Raw genomic sequence first — 21,759 nt, 5'->3', positions numbered from 1 at the left:
ATTTAAGACAATTATAAGGCAAGTGGCGATAAGCATTTGCAAGTATCTGCTACTGCAATTCCTTGCCGTTAGGGGGCGCGTGATAGCAGCGTCTCGTACTGCGCAGTCGTTAGGCTATTGGTCGGCGGGACAGAGAAGATTCCTGAACGCTCTCACGCATCAGCCGGCGCACCGCATGCTGCTACCCAGATTCATGGAACAAGAACACGGGTGTATCACCGTCCGCTGACTGAAACCCCACCGTAGCTGCTGCTGTCACCTTTAGCACTGACTTATATTCCTGTTCTTCCGTGTAATTACTGTACTCTACACTGTTCGGTTAGCTAGCGAAGATGTCGGTTGTCGGATTTGATGTCGGGTTCCTGAACTGCTACGTAGCGGTAGCCAGAGCCGGGGGGATTGAAACTGTCGCTAATGACTACAGCGATCGATGTACACCGTAAGTACGATTACATACGTCGTTATGTTTGATTTGTGTCGTGTTATCTGCCCCGAGATAGCAGACACGAATGTGAAATATCCCACTCTTTCTTTCATCTTTGGTGTAGCTACCATGCTACGTAGCTAGTTAGCCTGCTAACGGATTTCGAAACAGGAAACGGCATGTGAGTGCTAAAGCTAATGCTAGTTGAACCGGGACCATTGTGGGTATAAAGAAATCCTTATACCACACCACGTGGTGGAATTGTGTCTGTGGTGCGTTGTTACAATAATGTCCTCGAGATAATACAAAGAATAATAATTGACCTGCTCGGTCAGGTGATGGCTTTTTTTTTTTTTTTTTTTTTTTTTTACTGCAGGCATGAACGAGCGCATGATGGGAGGAGGCCGTATCGTGCCTGTCAAACGGCTTGATTAATTCATTGTACTTAATTTTCCGACCCGTAACCCAAATATCAAACCAATAAAGCAAAATAGAATACCTATTTGCAAACATGAATTATATTATTACGTGAACTCGCCATCACAGTCAAGTGCCATTTTGTTACTGGTTACACCAAACCTAGCTGCATCATTGTTAAAATCAAAAAATGTTCTTGAAGACAGAATTGGGTTGTGTTTTCTGTTTTTAGAGCATTTGTTTCTTTTGGACCCCGGAATCGAGCGATCGGTGCTGCTGCCAAAAGCCAGGTATGTTTACATGGGATACTGGACACCTGATAATTAACCTGACACAAGAACCTGTTATTTCCACTTTCAAGTCAGGAACGCATCATTTATTCAGGTGTGTATGGTGTTTATTTAATAGAGAGTTGTTTGTCTTTTTTTCCCACAGATCGTCACAAACTGCAAGAACACAGTCCAGGGGTTCAAGAGGCTTCATGGCAGGGCGTTTTCGGATCCCTACGTGCAGCGCCTCAAAAACTGTTTGGTCTATGATATTGCACAAATGTCCACAGGAACGACTGGCATCAAAGTAAGGAAAGAACGGGGAACATTCACGGTTAAAAAGATGTTATGTAAGATTTAGTAATAATAATTTAGGTTTGTGGTTTATAACAATGAATGGTTTCTTCTTTACAGTGACTCAATGGGCAGAGATAATAAAGATAGACTGATAATCTATAAAGGCAGGACACCTGAATTATCATTTTTCTGTCACAAGACACAAAGAAAACACTTTCACAATAATATCAAAATGTCTGTCATAGTAAAGATAATAAAACAATAGACACAGCATGATCCAGTTCCATTAATAGGATGTTGTTAATTACAGTGGTTTCCAATCCTTTTTTTAAAATTCAGATCTGAATATCTTTTGAGTCTAAAAGACCAAAAATGTGTGGGTTTTTTCTTCTGTTTTGTGGTGTTTCTCAGGCACTCAAGGGTTTTCAGACAAACTTAACGCCAACAAGAGCTAACTAAAAGCTTGTAAACCAACATTTTATTTATTGCGCCATGATGCATCACATGTGCTTCTTGAAGTTGTGAAATGTCTGTCTTCACTAGCTGACCTAAGAAAAGTTTGAAATGTAGCCTTGATGGATACTTTTACAGCTGACAGAGACATTCAGTCACTTGCTGTACAGAACACTCAGTTTGAGTCGACATAGTGGGAATCAACTAGAGCGATGTAATAATCTCCATGTTTGACAATGTTTAAAGGTTAACTACATGGAGGAGGAGAAGGTGTTCAGCATTGAACAGGTCACCGCCATGCTGCTGACCAAGATGAAGGAGACTGCGGAGCAGGCACTCAAGAAGCCTGTGGCTGACTGTGTTGTGTCTGTGAGTATTTCATATTAAGGCATGCAGCTTTTGATGCTGTCCTTGATAAGTAGAGGGGCAAACTATGTATTCCTCGCCAGCATAAGAAAAGCTTAAAAACTCCACCGACACAGGTGTTCCCACTTGGATTGCCTGGTCACATCTGTTGTGACAGGCAGGTTAATTGACAAAATTAGACCATTTCAAATGCCTTTCTATTGTAACCAGGTTCCCTGCTACTACACGGATGCTGAGAGGAGATCAGTCGTAGATGCTGCTCAGATTGCCGGTCTCAACTGCCTGAGACTCATGAATGAGACGACTGCAGGTCTGCACTAGTCTTTTTTGGGGCAGGGCATGGGCAAGGATGTGCATGTTGGTGATTGTTGACTGCGGCTGCCAAAATGCACTCTTTGACGTTGATTCCAGTAGACGTCATTAATAATTGAACAACTTTCCTTCCAGTTGCACTGGCGTATGGGATCTACAAACAGGATCTCCCAGCTCCGGAGGAGAAGCCCAGGAATGTGGTGTTTGTGGACCTGGGCCATTCTGGATACCAGACATCAGTGTGCGCCTTTAACAAGGGCAAAGTCAAGGTGTGTAGCTAAAGCACCATATCAGACATTCGTTATTACATTACAGTCATTTAGCAGACGCTTTTATCCAATGTGACTTACAATTCAGTATCTATCTATATACCGTAGGCACAGCTACGGGAGCAATTTTTTGGGGGGTTAAGTGTCTTGCTCAAGGACACATTGACATGAGAACATGAGACTAGTGGAGCAGGAGCCGGGAATTGAACCTCTGACCCTCTGATTGAAAGGCAGCCCTGCTCTCCACTTAGCCACGGTCAGAGGCTTTGTCTCCTTCCTTCAACTCTCTCTTCTTCTTTCTCTCTCAGGTCTTGGCGACAGCGTGTGACCCAGAGCTGGGAGGAATGGCCTTTGATGAGATGCTGGTGAAGCACTTCTGTGAGGAATTTGGAAAGAAGTACAAGATTGATGTCAAGACGAAGCCCAGGGCTCTGGTGAGGCTGTTCCAGGAGTGTGAAAAACTGAAGCGAGTGATGAGCGCCAACTCGTCTGACCTGCCACTTAACATCGAGTGCTTCATGAATGACATTGATGTCTCTGGAAAACTGAACAGGTAGACAAACAATAGTTTATTGCTTTTGGTATCTTTTTAAATGTACCGTTTTTAAAGTCATGTTCACCTTTTCTGCTGCACAAGGGGTCAGTTTGAAGAGATGTGTGCTGACATTTTTACCCGAGTTGAGGCTCCACTGCAGAGTCTGCTGGAACAAACCAGTGAGTATAATTTCCCCCCCGTTGTGTTGTACTTTTCTCATTCAATCAGTTTTATAACTTTAATGTGTGCATGTCTTGGTGTGTGTGCTGATAATGCTGTGTTTGTTCCACCAGAACTGAAAAAGGAAGACATCTATGCAGTAGAGATCGTGGGGGGAGCTTCCAGGATCCCAGCCGTCAAAGAGAGGATCAGCAAATTCTTCGGGAAGGAGTTGAACACCACTCTGAATGCTGACGAAGCGGTGGCCAGAGGATGTGCCCTGCAGGTCTGTGATGCTTTGCTTTGAAAGCTGGTCTCCACCTCTCCCGTTGCTGTCTATTGGCATGAAAAGGATTTTTTTCTCTTTCAGATGAAAAAAATAATAATGATTTTGTTGTTATTGAACCCTGGGTGTGTCTCCACAGTGTGCAATCCTGTCACCTGCCTTCAAAGTCCGTGAGTTCTCCATCACAGATGTTGTTAACTATCCCATCTCCTTGAAGTGGCATTCTGCTGCAGAAGAAGGTCTGAGGTAAAGAAAACAATATAGTTTTAATATCCACCATTATTTTTTTTTCCTTCTGTTCCTGATCTTGATTATTGAATTTTTTAACTATGAAATATTCATTTGTTGCAGTGATTGCGAGGTATTCCCTGTGAACCACGCGGCACCTTTCTCCAAAGTGCTGACCTTCTACCGGAAAGAGCCTTTTTCTTTGGAGGCCTACTACAATAAGGCCAATGAGCTGCCCTACCCCGATCCTACTATTGGTAAGCAGCTAACGCTTCCTAAGTGATGTCTGACAGGGGAAAGAGAGAGTCCACAACAAACATCCTGTCGTGTTTCTGTCGAGTATTAACTCTCCTTTTAGCGCTGGTTTGGTGCACAAACTCCTGAGAAAAATATCTAAGTTGATAAACGTGATCAAATTGATGAGCAAAACCAAATTGCTAACCTCACCTCCCAAGACTAATGGCATCAAGAGAGGCTTTAAATCAAATTTGTCTGGTTTATTTTTTTTTTCCTTCCCTTCAGGTCAATTCCTGATCCAGAAGGTTATCCCACAGGCATCTGGGGAGAGCTCCAAGGTGAAAGTCAAGGTGCGGGTGAACATCCACGGTATCTTCAGTGTGTCCAGCGCCTCCCTGGTTGAAGTGCAGAAGTCTGATGAGACGGAGGAACCCATGGAAACAGAGCAGGCCAATGACAAAGAGGGAGAGGTACTTAAATGTCCTTTTACACTGAGCATCATATTAGTGTGTGAACTACTATTTTTACTTCTTTTTTGAGACAAAAAAAACCTAGCATGACGGGGTTTTTTTTTATACTCCTCTGCAGAGCAAGATGCAGACCGATCAGGATGAGCAGCAGAGTCAGGGAGACGGTCAGAAAGAAGCAGAAGAGAAGACGCCTCGCGAGAACGAGGAGATGGAGGTAAGATGCTCAGCTTTTGAGATAGTTGCCCGTAATAAATTCTGTCTTTGAGGAATTGTATAATGTTCAACTTCATGTATGTTATTGGGGTTAGACATTTGTAAGACAATATACAGCATAATACAATACCTCTAATTATGGCCTAAAAAAATAATTGACACAGTGTAAACCAAAACTAAACTGTGATTTAATGCACTGGACTTCATAAAATTGTCCAGATGTTCTTATATTCGGCTTGGTCGTTACATGTCTTGACTCATTTTGAATCTCAATGCTTATTCTTTTACCTGTTAGATCACCCCAGAGGAGAGCAAAGGCGAGAAGAAGTCCGACCAGCCCCCACAAGCCAAAAAGCCCAAAGTCAAAACAAAAGTGATTGAGCTTCCGATTGTTAACAGTCCACAGTGGCAGCTAGCTGATGACATGCTCAATCTTTTTGTAGAAAATGAGGTAACTAAACTTTCAGCCATCACGTACACACAGTACAAAATCCACCTGTCCTTAATTACTTGATCTGTTTCAAAGTGTTTAGCGGTTAAAGTTGCTGTTTGGAATCTCTTCAGGGGAAGATGATCATGCAGGACAAGCTGGAGAAGGAGAGAAACGACGCTAAGAATTACGTAGAGGAGTATGTGTACGAAATGAGGGACAAGCTGCATGGGATGCTGGAGAAGTTTGTCAGTAAATCTGTGAGTATTACGGTCCCGAGTCATTGTGAAGTGGATCAAAGGTAGCATCTACATAAACATGATGGTATGACATTTTATATTTCCAGGACCGAGATGCCCTGTCATTGAAGCTGGAGAATACTGAAAACTGGCTGTATGAAGATGGAGAGGACCAATCCAAACAAGTGTACATTGACAAACTGGCTGAGTTAAAGGTAATTTTTTCTATACCAATATCTTTTTGTCCTCCATTGTTAGGTTGCCATATCGACTTGTTTAACTGACTGTGTATTGTGTTTGCTATAGAAACTTGGACAGCCCATCCAGGAGAGGTATACAGAGGCCGAAGTGAGACCAAAAGCATTTGAGGAGTTGGGAAAACAAATCCAGCAGTACATGAAATTTGTGGAAGCATACAAAATGAAGGTAAATCTACATGCTTTGTATTTTATTTTTATTTTTTTCAAAAAAAGACTGCTGTCATTTTTATTACAAATAAAAGTAATGATGCCTGCGCTAAATATAACTTTTGTTATTTCTCTTTTGATTTCCAGGAGGAGCAGTATGACCATTTGGATGAGGCAGATGTCAAGAAAGTGGACAAACAGGCCAGCGATGCAATGATGTGGATGAACAGCGCCATGAACCAGCAGAGCAAACAGAACTTGACGGTGGATCCCACCATCAAAGTGAAAGACATTCAAGCAAAAACGAGGGTGAGTGTCTACTCCATCAGAAGAACATAACACAAAGTATCGAGAACAGGGACTAGAATGCAGGGCCTTTTAGAATGGAGAATCCCATACATGTAAAATACTAGATTTCCTTACTTGTATACCCATCATTCATTCAGTTATTACATCTTCTGCACATGAGATCTAGGACTTCTTCATCCCATAGGATAGTGTTGCAACATGAGACACAAACTCTTTTGGGCCATTGATCTCCCACACAACTGCATTTCGTTTAATACAATTTTATTACATGTCATACCCTTTTTGTGACATTTTGCAGGAGCTGTTCTCCGCTTGTAACTTCATCGTGACCAAGCCCAAGCCCAAGGTGGAGCTTCCCAAGGAGGACGCTCCCGCAGAGCAGAATGGGCCCGTCAATGGACAGGAGAAAGCCCAGGGAGAAACCGCCGACAAGGGAACGGCCGAGAACACGGGCAACCCCAGCTCAGAAACCACAGAAACCAAGCCCGACATGGACCTCGATTAAAGCAGCCCAACGCCCCGCTAAGCAAAGCTAAACGGGAGCTGGTTGTTTCAGATTGAGATGCAGCCTGGGTGTATATCACAGCAGGTAAAATGTTCCAGGAACTGCACTACACAGTCAAAAGCAGGCAGGGTGATTAGCACACTGAGACCAGCTCCTGGTGGTAACTCTGTCTGATGACATAGCATGCCCTCTCTCTTTCTGGATAACATAAATCTAAAGCCAGCCGCAATAAGCCTGTTTGACAATGAGCGCTGTACACATAATGGTATTTATTTCTGTTGTGTGCCCTGTAAGTGTTCTGGTCTGTGTCACAATATGGTTTTAATAAAGTTATTGAAAATCACTTGTACCATCTTTATTTCTTTGGCCAAAGATTCCCACAGCTTCACAAAGGCTTCTGTCCCACTACCAGTGAGGACACAAGTCATGTCTTTGGTCATATTTCTGGGTATTTGGGGGGTTGGATGGCATGAGCAGGAGTTTACATTACATATTAAACATGTACATTTTTTAGGACTGATTCTGTGTTTTTAGACTCTGTCTATAAAATTGTTAAGCTTTTTCAAGCAAACATTGGTAACGTTACAAATTTGTTTTTTATAGGTTAAATCAAGTCCAATCTCAATTGATGAACGTAAATGTTATAGCATTAACTTGCAAGGTTTTGAAATTATGTAAAGCTTGTTCATGGGTAAAATATGAAACTGATAAAGTAATGTAGTTGAGTTAGAATCAATCATTTTTAAAGTTAGGTTACGAGGCACTACTGATATGCTCCACCGTTAATGTTGGAGCTCTTGTCTGTTAAATATTTCATGCTTGCTCTAATCGTACATGCAATGTATTTAAAATTAAAAAAACACTCGACGGCGCTTTTCGGCCTTTTAAGAGCACTCCGGGACGCGTAATTATGAATAAAGGACTTTGAGCTGTCATTCCCTCATCTCAAATTAGCTATTTAGCTAACAGTTAGCTCATTAGCAGTTAGCTAACGGTTAGCTCACTGGCTAACGTTAGCTGATGACGTCACCTCCGCAGTGGGCGCTCTGCAACCGCCAGCAGAAATCACGTGATCATCCAGAGTCTGCTGCGAGTAAAAGCTACAGATAACTGTTCATACTCCAAGGTAAAGTGTGAACAATTACCATTTTCTCATTTTGATTGTGTATTGTTGAAGCACTAACTCTATCGTAAACTATGTTTGTCACAGTCGTCAAAGATGACTTTTTGGCAGCTTGTTGAGCAACCTCTGCATTAACAGAGACTTCGTTTTATTTTCACGGGATAGTGTGATTACCTTGATGAGTCTAAAGTCTGATTAAGGTGTGTTTTTGTCTGGTGTTACTTCGAGATTGAACTCCTTCAGACAAGCAGCCCGTTCCTCTTTTTTCTTGTTTTGTTCTCCAGGACGATGAAGCTAATCATCCTCAATGACTACGACCAGGCCAGCGAGTGGGCTGCAAAGTACATCAGAAACAAGATTTTATTGTTCACACCTGGTCCGGACAGGTATTTCACCCTGGGGCTCCCCACAGGTGAGTAGGACCTGGCAACCCGGCACAGTTGGTTTATTTGTTTAACAATGTACTTTACTTAATCCATGAATGGAAAAATTGACACATTTTACTTAAATGTGTACAGGTATTAATTAATATTAGCTTGTATAAAAAAGTTAAAGTACTTATATTCCTGCAGAAAGTTAAATAGTGTTGCATGAACCTGTAAGTGCGGTCTCAATGTGTTAGCTTGTCTTCTCCATGCAAATTTAAAGTTTAAAATTAAACAATAAATAATATTTCAGACATTGCTTTGCACGTAAACTGTAAATATTGAACAAAGCCAGTACAGCCGCATGAATCTGGTGAATAACAATATAAAAGTTTATAGAAAGGAAACTGAAAGACTTAAGTACGGATGCCCACGAAACTGCGGTAGTTTTCCACTCTGTTACTTTTGCTATTTTTGTTTTCAGGAAGCACCCCCATGGGTTGTTACAAGAAACTCATTGAGTACTACAAGATGGGCCAAATCTCATTCCAGTATGTAAAAACTTTCAACATGGATGAATATGTAGGTACGTCTGTATCCTTATTTCTCCACACACGCAAAATGCTTCCACATTGAGGAATTATTTCAAGCTGTGGTCTTGCATAAGAAACTGCCATCCAATCCTGTATAGGACTTGCCAGAGATCACCCTGAGAGCTACCACTCCTTCATGTGGAATCACTTCTTCAAGCACATTGACATAAAAGCAGAGAACACCCACATCCTAGACGGCAACGCTGCGGACCTGCAAGCAGAGTGTGCAGCCTTTGAGGAAAAGATAACAGCTGCTGGGGGGATCGAGCTCTTTGTCGGAGGTCAGGGGCTCACAGTGCTGATCATGAATATGTCATAACCAACTGCATATTTTATATTTTCATATTTTGATGTCATGTGACTTTGCAGTCATTGTTGAAGTAGCGACAACAATTCTAAATACTCCTCCTGTCCTGTCAGGTATTGGACCAGATGGCCACATTGCCTTCAATGAGCCTGGTTCAAGCCTGGCTTCCAGGACTAGAGTGAAGACCCTGGCAAAGGACACCATCATCGCCAATGCTCGATTCTTTGATGGAGATCTCTCAAAGGTGCCCACCATGTCACTGACTGTGGGAGTGGGCACAGTCATGGACGCAAAAGAGGTTAGAAGCTGAGATGATTTACTATACCATTTGTTATGAACGATCATTTTCATCTGGATTTTGAGTTTGCAGAACAGTGCATTGCTCAGTGACCTTGTAATCTTCCTGATGGTGCTAAAAAAAACAACCACCAATCGCAGGTTGCTCTTGCTCAATCGCATCGACCACAGGTCACATTTTCAATTTCTTCTCAGGTCATGATTCTCATCACTGGAGCACACAAGGCATTTGCTTTATACAAAGCTATAGAGGAAGGTGTGAATCACATGTGGACAGTGTCTGCATTCCAGCAGCACCCGCAGACAGTTTTTGTATGTGATGAAGACGCCACCCTGGAGCTGCGGGTCAAAACCGTAAAGTACTTCAAAGGTGAGACTAAATCACAAAGCTACAATGCTTAAACTCCTGTATTTCACTTTTTAAAAATAGCAACCCAGTTTGCATTAAGTCTGAATATTTGCAATGAAGTCGCTAATCACAGAAAATATGCTGATTCTTGCTTTTTCTTTAGGGATGATGCATGTGCACAACAAGCTGGTGGAGCCACCTCCCTCACTGTCAAAGAAGAACTGAGGCTATCTTGTACAAACTTTGTTGATTCATGAGACATTTTTTTCAAAACTTAAAAGAGACAGTTCAGCCCAAAATCAAAAATACATAATATTTTATATTTTTTTCCTCTTACCCCTTAAACTGCGCTATTTATCAATAGTTCCAACATGAAACTGGTCACAATAATCTAGATCTGTGGATTATCTTGAGTAACCGGGCCATGATTTCTGGAATAAGACGATGCATTTTGAGTTTTACAAAACTATTTTGTGTGAGTGCCATGTAGTCCAAAACTAGGCAACTCACACCAAAACAAGGTAGATTGATAAGTAGATAACATAAAATATGTTTTAGATTTTGGGATGTACTGTCCCGGTAACACTCCAATGATTACTTTTTTCTTCTGATGGAGATGGTGAACAGTGCTTGGAGTTGACCTCAACTAAATCCTGTAGAAATAATCAAGTGCTTATTGTGCAGGCTATTCAGGTTTTCATGTGATTGTTCATACAGCTTTGATTCTCATTTGTTCTTTTTAATAAAGTGCATTTAATTGTTAATCTCTATCATCTTTGATTCTGGATAATGTGGTATTAATTCTGTTTGTCCTGTCACATGACAATATGGAACAACTAATGTGGCCTTTAGGTGCGCCTTGTATGTCTTCTTTATTATTGGAGCATTATGATTTTCTACTTCTTTATAAGCTCTTCAAGCACACAGTAATGTCCCACTACATATCAGAGGCAGATGTTGTTTTTACTCTACAACAATTATCTGACAGGTATAGTTCATGGTTACTTTTCTGTGAAATATTTTATAAACAAATCCTGTGATCATCTCATACAATATGATGCATTGTTCATCAATGAATTACCCAAAGATAAATATATTTCTACACTTTGACGAACTAGAGTGAGTACATTTTGCTAATAATAAAGTTTTTAATATATTACTTTTACTTGTGACTGGCTATAATTTACATTGTGGTATTGCAACTTTTAAACGAATATCGACAGAAATCCGACAGCACTTGAAAGCACCATCAGAGAAATATGGCAAAGGCATAGCCCGCCCTACTCGGCCTCTGATTGGCTTAGCTCGACATTCCTACCCCAACCTTGACCAATCTCACTCCTCATGCCTAAACCTAACCAATCAAAGCAACAAATACTTGTTACTATCCAATCAGAGGCAGAGTAGGGCGGGTCATGCCTTTGCCATAGTGGGAGCGTCCGGGCTTCAAGATCGGAGGAGGATAAGGAAGGATATGGCCGACTAAGAGGCAACCCTACCATTGCTACTGAATTGGCGAGATTCCTTTTACTCAACACATCTTCACGTTTGAATTGGGAAGAGGACGTTTCAAATATTTCCGCTCTTCTTCCACAATGGCTGAACAAAACGGCAACGTTAGATATCAAGAGGTACGTAACAGATCGCATACACCGTAAAATGTGGTTAGCTAACAGCTAGCGTTAGCTGCTAGCTAACAGTAACATTACCTAGTCAACATTAGCCTGTCACTCAGAGCAAAACAACGAGCTCAACCGACATTTGTTAAGGGGCGGGCCTGAGTTGGCGATACATGTCTTAAGTTTATATGGAAACAAATGTCTCACACTGAAATAAACTAATTTCTACACATAATTTGAAGCCTATGTGACCCAGTTTCATTTAGCCGCTTAGTAAGTTAACGTTAACTCATAACGTTAGCAAGTATTGGCTGGCAAAATCATGAATGCTGTGTAGTGTAACTTAGTCTAGCCTTGAGAAATATATATATATATATATCACTGATAGCACAGTGCACCTTATTCTTTGGTTTCAATAATGATAGCAGACATGTCTATTATAGCCGCTTGTTAGACAGTATATTATACACGTGCAGCATCAGTGATACTAGTCTTTGTTAATCTTAGAGGAGTCTGCACAGTTTTAGGATGTTTCCCTAAAGGCCTTCTCTCTATTGTGCTCGTTCAGTACCTGGCTTAAGTAGACATGGGGGTGTGCATAACAAGAGGTACTTTGTCACATCCGATAAGAACAGTTTTCCTAGAGCTTGCGATTGTAAGTGGTGTTGTCCTTTTTATTAACACTTCTTCAGCTGGTGAATGAGGAGGAGCCGTCCCAGCCGTCCCAGGAGGCTCCTGCCCAGGACGCACCACCTCCCTACAGCAGCATCGCTGCAGCGAATGCAGGTTAGGAGCCTTCACGTCTCCATTACACTCGGCCAAGTAACTCAGAACAAACACATTTTAGAAGTGGGAGTAATATTGAAAAACATGAATACCATTCTTGCATTTAAAATCAAGTAAATAAGAGTATAGAAGCACTTGCAGTGGAATATGTCTATTGCCTAAGAAGCAAAAGTAAACATCATAAAGAATAGTTCTTTCCACAGTCACATTATTTTCACAAAGTAGGAACCTTCTCTCATAGCTATGGCCTGCGTTTTGGCAGAACAAAGGCAAATCCTATATGATCACAGCCTCAACCAGTATGGAGTATTTTAATGTTGAAGCTGTTTCAACAACTGCCGCTCACTTCTGTAAACTCTTAACGGTGCTTTCAAATTATAAGAGTTCATCATGTGTTTTGCATCCGGAATCTTGTAGAATGGGGAGTCGGATAACTGTAAATACAAGGGTAAATACACAGTATCCCCCACTGAAATCTTCCAAAATGAATTACGGTACCAATGCTTCATAACTTGTGCACTGAAGTACAGTACTTGAATACATGTACATAGTTGTGCCAGTCTTCTGCTCCAGCTTGTTCAGCACCGTTAGCCTCTGAATGAATAATGCAGATGGAGAAAGCTTTTGTGCGAGGCCTTTTAGAAAAGCCTGATGTTTGTAATCTCCCTTCTTAAGAGGGCAGAGGTCGACACATTGCATAAGTGGGTGTAGCTGTGAGCTCTTCTTGGGTGAGTATATTGATCTAGTCCAATGCTGTGTGTGTGTGTGTGTGTGTGTGTGTGTGTGTGTGTGTGTGTGTGTGTGTGTGTGTGTGTGTGTGTGTGTGTGTGTGTGTGTGTGTGTGTGTGTGTGTGTGTGTGTGTGTGTGTGAGAGAGAAAGAAAGAGTACAACCCAAAGGAGAATTCTGGATATCTGCCAAATGACCCAGATAGAAGTCTTGGCTTGTATGGGACAGAACATAAACAGTAATGGATACAGATACTACTAATGACTTTCTTCCTGCTGTAACTCATCCCTGGTCTGCTTCTATAATTCTCTGCTGCTGCTTTTCTTTGTGAAGGAAGTGAAACTAGATTCTTGTCTGTCAGCAATCAACCCTTCGTGACAGCGGTTAAAACAGCCAACATCGTGTAATTTCAGGTCTGCAGTTATCAACATTTTTAGATAAGAATTTCTAAAATTCCATGTTGGAATCAAAATCTTCTGACTTTTTTAAATTTAATTTTCTATGACTGTTTATTTGTGTATGTCTGTAAGTGGAGATGACGGATACAAACTGGTGATAAGTGTTTATTTTGTTTATGAATATGTGCCAAAATTACAAATGATGGGCGATTGGTAATTTTTTAGTATTGATATATTGTTTGTAAATCCAGCTTTATGGTGATGGTGATGAAACACTAACACTTGCTGGTTGGCGATGGTTTCTAAACTCTTAAATCAGGTTTCTTTAGTCAAACGTCATGGTTAACAGTGAAAATGCCATCTAACTGCAATTAGTATTATTAATATTCATGTACCTGGTCAGTTGATGATAATTTCACCTTTATATAGTCAAACAATGTAAAGTGTAAAAAGTTTGGGATGTAGCTTGGATGAAAGCCCGATCTACATATGATAAATCAACATTAAGATCCTGAAGAGGATTTTTATTTTTGTACAATGTCTTCTATGCTCAGGATTTTATGAGTCATATATATAAAAACATTGTTTTGAGACCAGACCTGGATGAAAAGTAATTAGCTTGTTACCTCCACAGCTTTCTTTGAATACAAGGAAGATGGAGGAAGATTTCCAAACCCTCCATCCTACAGCGTGGCCACCACTTTGCCCTCCTATGATGAAGCTGAGCGGAACAAAGAAGAGGCAGCCATCCCTCTGGTCCCTGGAAGAGTCACGGTAGATTGATATATCATTTTTAAAACAACATGTAGAAATATTCCTCTTTCATGTTCGAATACAAGCTAAGCACGAGTTATTGCAATATATATCTACACACTTCTCGCTGTTTGTGCAGGAGGACGACTTCGTGGCCAGGGATGACTTTGAAGACGCTGACCAGCTGCGAATAGGAAATGATGGCATTTTCATGCTCACTTTCTTCAGTAAGAACGTGTTCAGTGTTTCAACAGTTCACCTGTGTACTGTCTACTGACTTTCACTTTCATAGAGCCGACTGGTGATGAGACTAGTTATTTATATATCTGTAGAAATCTGGTCACTGAACATGAAAATGATTAATTTTTCATTTGTTGTCGTTGCTCTTGAATGAAGGCCCTTGTATACTGTTTTCTAAATGGGATTCGGCATCTTCACAGAGGCTGTCACATGACGTGCTGGGTGCAAAGTGCTCTCACTGCACACGCTTGTTTTCCAGCAAAGTATGAAGGAGGAGGAGGAGGAGAAGTGTGCCAGCCAGTTTGATATCTCCCACATTCTATCGGTCACGCTTTGACTTATTTATTATATTTTGTCACCAGTGGCATTCCTCTTCAACTGGATCGGGTTCTTCTTGTCGTTCTGTTTGACCACATCAGCCGCCGGTCGATACGGGGCCATCTCCGGCTTCGGTCTGTCCCTCATCAAATGGGTTCTCATCGTCCGGGTAAGAGAGATTTAGTTATATTCTGTATCGCTGTACTTAAAGACTTGAACTCTAAAAAATGGTCTCGGATAACTTTCTAGGATCATGTCTTATGGGTTTATAAAATTGGAATCAGTGCACAGCTTCTAACAGGTACTTCTTCTTTTCTGTCTTCCAGTTTTCTACCTACTTCCCTGGTTACTTTGATGGACAGTACTGGTTGTGGTGGGTGTTCCTGGCCCTGGGTAAGTGAGAGACCTTATTTTATTTTTATTTCCCACGATTACATTTAGGTAATTGTCATATCTTTTCTTTGTCCTGCAGGCTTCATGCTGTTCATCAGAGGCTTCGTTAACTACTCTAGAGTGCGTAAGCTGGCCGATCCCACCTATGCCACTCTCCCCCGAACAAGGGTGCTCTTCATCTATTAGAGGTACGGCGTATTAATATGGCCACACTCATCATGGTTTGTCTTTGGAGACATGCACACAGGACTCAGGTCACAGTGAGGGATGAGATCGAGGTAACGATGGGACTAAATCTGTTACTTAAAAACAGACTTACTACCCACCAAGTGTCAAATGCCATTAACTCTATCTTTAGTAAATAAACCAGTCAGGGTATAAGTCACCTAACTCTCTGATGGATCATTAGGCCTTTGAGTTGCATTGTGGGTAATGCGCCATGGTTTTGACAAAGAAGAGGAAAGCATGGAATAAAAAAAGGTATCTCTGGTTCGGCTGCATCAGTTTCTAGCTTCAATCTGACGATGTTAAAATGTAGAATTGATCTGTTATAGATTGTATCAACAAACGTTTAAAAAAATGTTAGTTGACATTTCTGTTAAAAAGTATTTTAGCCAATACTAATGATGTCATGTTTACTGGGTCTACACATGACATCATCATGATGACATTTAAGGCTGAAGAAGTTAAAGCCTTAATGTTGTCAGTCTGAGTTAATAATGTGCATGTTCACACAGCCGCTGACGAACCACAGACATCACACACGTCCTTGAATATTCCAGCAGTACTCCTGAAGTCCATTTCTAGACTTGACTCGTTCATTTTCCCCTCAACCTGAATCCAGGATGTCTGCTGTGGCAGAGCTGGACGTGACCAACACGAGCAGCAGCTCTGTGAAGAGTGAAGGCGCTTCAGCAGAAGTCAGCCAGACCAGTTATAGATGAAGACGGCTCTCGAGGAGATATTCAGGAATTATATCACTTGTTTTATTTTTGTTTTGAAACTTTATTAATGGAAAATGGTTAACGGTAATATTCCCTTGATGTACTCATTAGTGGCGAATGTTAAGTGCTATGTACATCTCTGTCTATATTGTGTAAGTAACGCCTTATATCATTTGATGGCAGCGTACCAGCATGCATCGGCCCTTAAGGTTGATAAATAGGGAGCGTCTCATGTTGGTGACACTTGAAGCCAACAGGTCAACACAACAGGTAGGTTTGCCACAGCATGCAACACACTCTGTAATCCGCACTAATCATCGTTTTATTGTGACGACTATAGGCTTTATTTAGATACTACATACACTTAACAAGCAAGACTTCATTGGGCTGTAAATGCTGTTATTTCACATATTTCACTCACCTGTTGGCTTTAAGTAGTGTTGCCCTTTTTTCTTTTTCACCAAGAGGGGGCAGTGTTGTTTGCTGCTTTTAACGTGTGAGAAACTGCCCGTTCAGGGCACGTCATATTAAAACATACATGCTTGTGATTCAAACTCGGTGTCAGTAGAGCACATTCAAATTACATCCATGTATCTGTTATTTGCCTGTTAGATATTTTGTTGTACATTAAATCAAGTAAACTACCAACCTGGGAAATGTAACTTCGGTTACAGATATGATTTTAGATGATCCAGTGTGAGCTTTTCACAAACCCTGCAGCCTTAAGGGTCGACCGTGTTTTTGGACAGCGGCAGCAACCGAGAGGATTTTTCTGGGCGTGTGAGCACATTTTCTGGTTCATGTCCTCAAAAAGCTCATGTAGATGTAACGGCCTGACCTTTCCACGGCTCTTCAGTGAGTCAACAGTGTTGACATCTCATTCATTGTCAGTGGAAAAGCTCTGTGACTTGATTAAAAATACAACAAAAAGAAAGGCTGTCTGGGTTTCTGCTGTTAATGATCTCGCTCAGACGTTTGGATCAAATTATCTAAAAGCATAAATTTAACCCAAATTTCATTTTTCAGGTAGGTTTTTGCCGTGAGATTTAATGGACAGACGGGAAAGGGAAATCTGTTTTTCTTTTTCTTTTTTTTGAACATGATTAATAAGGTGTAAGTTGTTAGCTATCTTGTGGGTATTAAAACTATATCAAAGAATGTTGTATGCAGGTGCACTTTTAGAAACATAGCTAATAAAACCCAGAGGATGTTCCCATCATTGTCACAGACACATGAAACAAGGAATGACTGACGCAGTGGTTTCTGTTTTGTGTTCTGGAGGAAACAGCATGACAGAATAATACAGTTGTTCATGATCTAACCACCCATCAATGGAAGGAGTTCATGTGGATTTTAGTCTGTTGCCTAATCGGTTAACTTCATTCTTCTGCCATGGCTTTGATAAACACCCATTATGCTTATTTCTATGTGATGTAGAGCTACAACCTTGAGGTTTTGTTGTTATGAAACTGTACAGAAAACGTTTAGTGTTAAATAAATGTCACTTTTAATGCGTCGTTTCTGAGTTGACTGGATTGTATTACATACACGATTATATTATTTACAGGTCAGTATTTATTGGTGCGGAAAAGGGTTTATAATAACAATCTATATTAAGAATATATATATTTTTGATCAGTGTTTTCTTCTCATCCAACACGCCCCTCAGTCTGAGAACCACTGTGTTAGCGGACAGAAACATGGCACTTTTCTGTAGCTCTGATGCAAGCTGCTCCTTGCCCTAATAAGTATGCATTAGATTAACATTTTAAAAAGACTTTGCAGTTCCTCCTCCTTTTAGTCGCCAGTGCCTCATGAACCATTTTCACATATCTCCATGTTGTGGCCTGTTAGTGAACTACAACAGCATCCCTTCAGGTTGAGGCATCGCTGTGAGATGAGCCGGTTGTCTTCACTCTCTGGAGTCACTCAGCCGGCGGGGCAGAAAGAAGACGGCCTTCTGTCCGATGTGAGTTCTTGGACCAAGTTTGGGTCTTCCGTTCTTTTTCAGCGCTACGTACCAGTCCCTCTCCTGATATTTCTGACTTGCATATGTGTTGTAGTGGTTCTCCTCCAGCTTCTCCAGGAAGTAACATTCATCAGTCACCGTGGGCTGAGACACGAACGAACACACACACACACAGACAGAACAGCTGATAGCATTTTTGGGGGTGTTTAAGTTGCTTGGTTTAAGATTAAAAGTTTAAGAAATAGTCACCAAAGAATAATGAATCAACATATATCATGGAGTATTCATCTACACCTTAATGTACTGATTCACTATCATACATCATCAGGTGTATTGTAGATACTCACTGAACTGTACAATCGTCCCTCGTCGCTCATGGCTAAATATCTCCCAGCTTCTGTTCCTTGGATGACCACCACACCTCTATCCACAGCTGTGAGCTTTAACACAGCTGGAAGAACAAGTTTAAAATATGGTGAAAATTAATAACACAGCGACTCCCCTCTACAAGCATAAAGGTCACAAATCTGAGACGTCGGTGTCCTTGTAGCGTTGGTGAGCTGACAGCTGAACGTTCAGACATTTCATGAATGATAGCCGGTGCAGAGTCTCGTAAACAGAATGGTGCAGAAATGTATTTGTGTGATGAGAGAATTTTTTTTGTCTGGGATGCTGGGTAATGACCGAGGAGTCTCAGCAGTTGCCATCACCATGGCTCTGATTGATGTCAGACAGACACAGGTGACTGAGGAGAGAATTAGTTTTTACACACACACACACACACACACACGCTTTTCTCTACTTATTTATACTGTCAGCCAAAGACTCCATTAAAACCTTATAATCTTTCATACATTATCTTATCTTTGTATTATTATTTAAAGACAGCAATGGAACTAAAGGTCTTCAAATGGTTTGGAACTAGAACAGTTGAGTATATAGGTCCTTTTCACAGCAGCCATTTTGACATGTCATAGCAGGGTAAACACAGGTGTAATTGATCAGATTAATTATGGTCCCATTCCATGTAGTCATAGACATTCCAGAGAGCCAGCATGCACAACACCAGGGCCCAACAGGGCGATAATTAATGTTATCAATTACACCTGTGTTTACCTGGTAATGACACGCTATGAAAAGGGCCAATTACACCAGTTTTAGCTTCCCTTCTTCTGACCCACTTCATAGAGTGCTGCAGTAATGAGTCCTAAAACACAGAAATGAATCAGCATTTTTACATTTCCGGTTCCCTCATCTCAAAGTCAATGTTTTTTTGGTTAGCTGCCTGAAAAAAGGTGTTATTTTTTTTGTTCTACAATATCAAATAGGTCAGTATGTACCTCTCTTATTCATTTGTAATCTTTTAAGTGTTAAAAAAAAATAGCTTGCCACAAAAGCAACGTTTTGTTTGCCACAAAGCTTATTTTCGGTGAGATTCCTAAATCTAGTGGAAAAATACTTTTGGCTTTTTGTTGAGGGAACCTGTGCAATGCTTACTTCTGTGGATGGCCTAAAAAATACGTCATCCCTGCAGCCCTCTATTGACTACCTGTCCATGTCAGATGGAATGGATACGCCCCTTCTGAAACCGTATCCTCCAATCAGGACTCTCCACTCTCAGGATACAGGGCTCCTGATGGGCTCCTGTTTGTCCCCAGAGTGAGAAAGAAGTCAGCAGGCCAAAGAGCCTTTTTCTATTGTACCCCCTTCTTAATAACCTCCTTATCATTCTGTCTGTCTCTACTCTACTACTTCTGCAGACTTTTATCTGCAGACTTCATTTCAGCTTTAAATGGGTCACAAAGTCATTTCCCTCTTCGATAAATTTTTCGAAGAAACCATTCAAAATGTCATAACGTTATGCTTTTATTCAACTTTTTTCTACCTGTTAAAGTAAAAAGCATTTCCTCTTTCAGCATTTCCACTTGATTTATTTAATCTTCCACCTTTTGAAAGTATTACAGTTTATGCTTCCAGCTTTTCTGTATTCAGCTCTTAGCTTTTTTAGGTAATGCAGTTCAGCAATCAATTCTTCCAGTTTTACATTTCAGTTTCAAGGTTTTTTCAGCAATCCAGTGCAATTTCAGCTGTCAGCATTTACACACATTTTCTGCAGGAAATACATTTTCTAGTTTTATATTATTTGTTTATTTGACAATGTTTGTTAAGCAACAGAAAAAAGAACTGCAAATGAGCCAGAGTAAGCCTAAAAAGCTCATTCCCATCTGTTATCCCAGACCAGATGATATAAAACATAAATGAAATCTCAGAATTCATATACACAACCTAATACATTTCCCCCAAAATATCACAGTATATATTGCCAAGTAAGAGGACTGATAAAGACAGATAACTAGTATCCTAATGTCATGTTTGTGGCATGGCCTTTAATATAATATATAAAGGTCATGAGTTGGCCTATATAGTACCTATATTTTGATTTCTTATAATTGCAGTGAGCTCTTCTTTTCTCTGGACTATTTGCCAATCATGAGCAGAAAGATTGACCTTCTAGAAAATACATATTCACAAATAGGCCATACCTCTGAATTAAAGAGCACCATGCGTGATAGTTCTCTATATAATGTGCTTTATACCATTATTTTTTTTATGAGCATTATTAATTCTGCTTTCATTTCCAGTTTATCATAGGTGACATTTTGCATCTTATTCCTCCTGCAGTAAGTTCATCAGACATTACCTCAAAGTCAAATAGACGTGTGCAAAACAGAACTGGGACGACCTATCTTTCCCAAGCCTAAAATGAGCTGCATACCCATTTAAAATGTCAGCAATTGCCCCCCCCCCCCAAAAAAAAAAAAAAAACAATTTACATGACACGCGTCTCTTTTCCTCTTTTCTTTGACTGAGACACACCAGCAGTAGCCTGCAGGAAGTGAACGCATCATGCTTGCAGGCTGCAGTGTTGTGCTGCAGTCTTACCGTGAACGTCCCCGTCATCCCTCTGGCCCTGCACCGTCCCATCGGGGAGGATCAGGAGGTGATGTCCGCCATTCATGCAGTACAGACGAGTCCTCCGCCTGAAGTCCCCCAGCGGGCCGCAGTCCACCGTCTGGTCCTCTGATGCAAACATCTCCTCATCCGTCATCCCGCTCAGAGGACACACAGCTGTGTAATCAACAGGGGGGTTTCTAGAGGAGGTTTTTTTTTTTTGTTATGAGGAAAAGTCTGCGGGCTCGGTCCCCTGCAGTGGTAGTCAGGTGTTTACATGCTCGTGAACGAGCGCAGTGATCACAGAGGCAGCTGGATGCGCGTTCCCGATTCTTGGCCTCAACCCCCACGGGACGAAGTGTGATCACTGACCATTACAGACATGAATATGTCTTTATAGAATTAGCAGCGGTGGAAACGTACTCGGATACTGTTACAAGTACATGTTATACTGTATATATACGGCTGGGAAGCTTTATGCATATTTTGTAAATTGACATAAAAATTCAAAATGTGTCAGACAAATGAAGTTGTGTAAAAAGTACATTTCACCCTAAGATGTAGTGGAGTAGAAGTGTAAGGTAACATAAAATGGAAATACTCTTGGAGTACAAGTACCTCACATTTGTACACAAGTACAGTACCCGCACCGACCTCTCTCGTGGTGATGGGACTGATGCCAGATGTTTACATGTGCTTCAACACACTGAACATAAAGGTGGAGAATATTAATAAGTAAAGAATATTAATAAGTAATCTCCAAGTCTTCTTCAACGGTCAATGAACCAGGTGTCGGAATG

General features: G+C 41.0%; 4 protein-coding genes across 4 annotated transcripts; 3 read left to right on the top strand and 1 right to left on the bottom strand.

The window, feature by feature from the left end:
* The first annotated feature begins 126 nt into the window (after positions 1–126).
* Positions 127–7,168, top strand: hspa4b (heat shock protein 4b). Its single transcript, XM_068714580.1, has 19 exons — positions 127–439; positions 1,074–1,131; positions 1,277–1,417; positions 2,107–2,229; positions 2,437–2,536; positions 2,674–2,807; positions 3,116–3,360; positions 3,445–3,521; positions 3,636–3,787; positions 3,927–4,033; positions 4,139–4,272; positions 4,538–4,722; positions 4,841–4,936; positions 5,231–5,386; positions 5,500–5,625; positions 5,712–5,819; positions 5,911–6,030; positions 6,159–6,320; positions 6,619–7,168. Exons 1-19 carry the CDS (start codon positions 333–335, stop codon positions 6,823–6,825), a joined length of 2,538 nt encoding a protein of 845 aa, XP_068570681.1. The 5' UTR covers positions 127–332; the 3' UTR covers positions 6,826–7,168.
* Positions 7,169–7,852: 684 nt separating this feature from the next.
* On the top strand, positions 7,853–10,623 carry gnpda1 (glucosamine-6-phosphate deaminase 1). The gene is made up of 7 exons (XM_068714577.1): positions 7,853–7,951; positions 8,233–8,360; positions 8,798–8,899; positions 9,005–9,187; positions 9,327–9,511; positions 9,706–9,880; positions 10,023–10,623. Exons 2-7 carry the CDS (start codon positions 8,237–8,239, stop codon positions 10,082–10,084), a joined length of 831 nt encoding a protein of 276 aa, XP_068570678.1. The 5' UTR covers positions 7,853–7,951; positions 8,233–8,236; the 3' UTR covers positions 10,085–10,623.
* Positions 10,624–11,304: 681 nt separating this feature from the next.
* On the top strand, positions 11,305–17,555 carry ndfip1 (Nedd4 family interacting protein 1). Its single transcript, XM_068714578.1, has 8 exons — positions 11,305–11,490; positions 12,171–12,264; positions 14,025–14,164; positions 14,283–14,370; positions 14,746–14,870; positions 15,028–15,094; positions 15,174–15,282; positions 15,939–17,555. The coding sequence occupies exons 1-7, from the start codon at positions 11,455–11,457 to the stop codon at positions 15,278–15,280; spliced, it is 657 nt and encodes a 218-aa protein (XP_068570679.1). The 5' UTR covers positions 11,305–11,454; the 3' UTR covers positions 15,281–15,282; positions 15,939–17,555.
* On the bottom strand, positions 17,114–21,306 carry fgf1a (fibroblast growth factor 1a). The gene is made up of 3 exons (XM_068714579.1): positions 20,951–21,306; positions 18,355–18,458; positions 17,114–18,151 (listed from the first exon to the last, which is right to left on the bottom strand). Exons 1-3 carry the CDS (start codon positions 21,114–21,116, stop codon positions 17,951–17,953), a joined length of 471 nt encoding a protein of 156 aa, XP_068570680.1. The 5' UTR covers positions 21,117–21,306; the 3' UTR covers positions 17,114–17,950.
* Positions 21,307–21,759: the final 453 nt, after the last annotated feature.

This window comes from Cebidichthys violaceus, unplaced genomic scaffold (genome assembly GCF_023349555.1).
Source record: "Cebidichthys violaceus isolate CVI_PGR_0920_01 unplaced genomic scaffold, fCebVio1.0.p SCAF_2, whole genome shotgun sequence".
NCBI lineage: Eukaryota > Metazoa > Chordata > Actinopteri > Perciformes > Stichaeidae > Cebidichthys > Cebidichthys violaceus.
The sequence above is the reverse complement of the archived record's forward strand: the minus strand, read 5'-3'. Positions and strand labels throughout refer to the sequence as shown.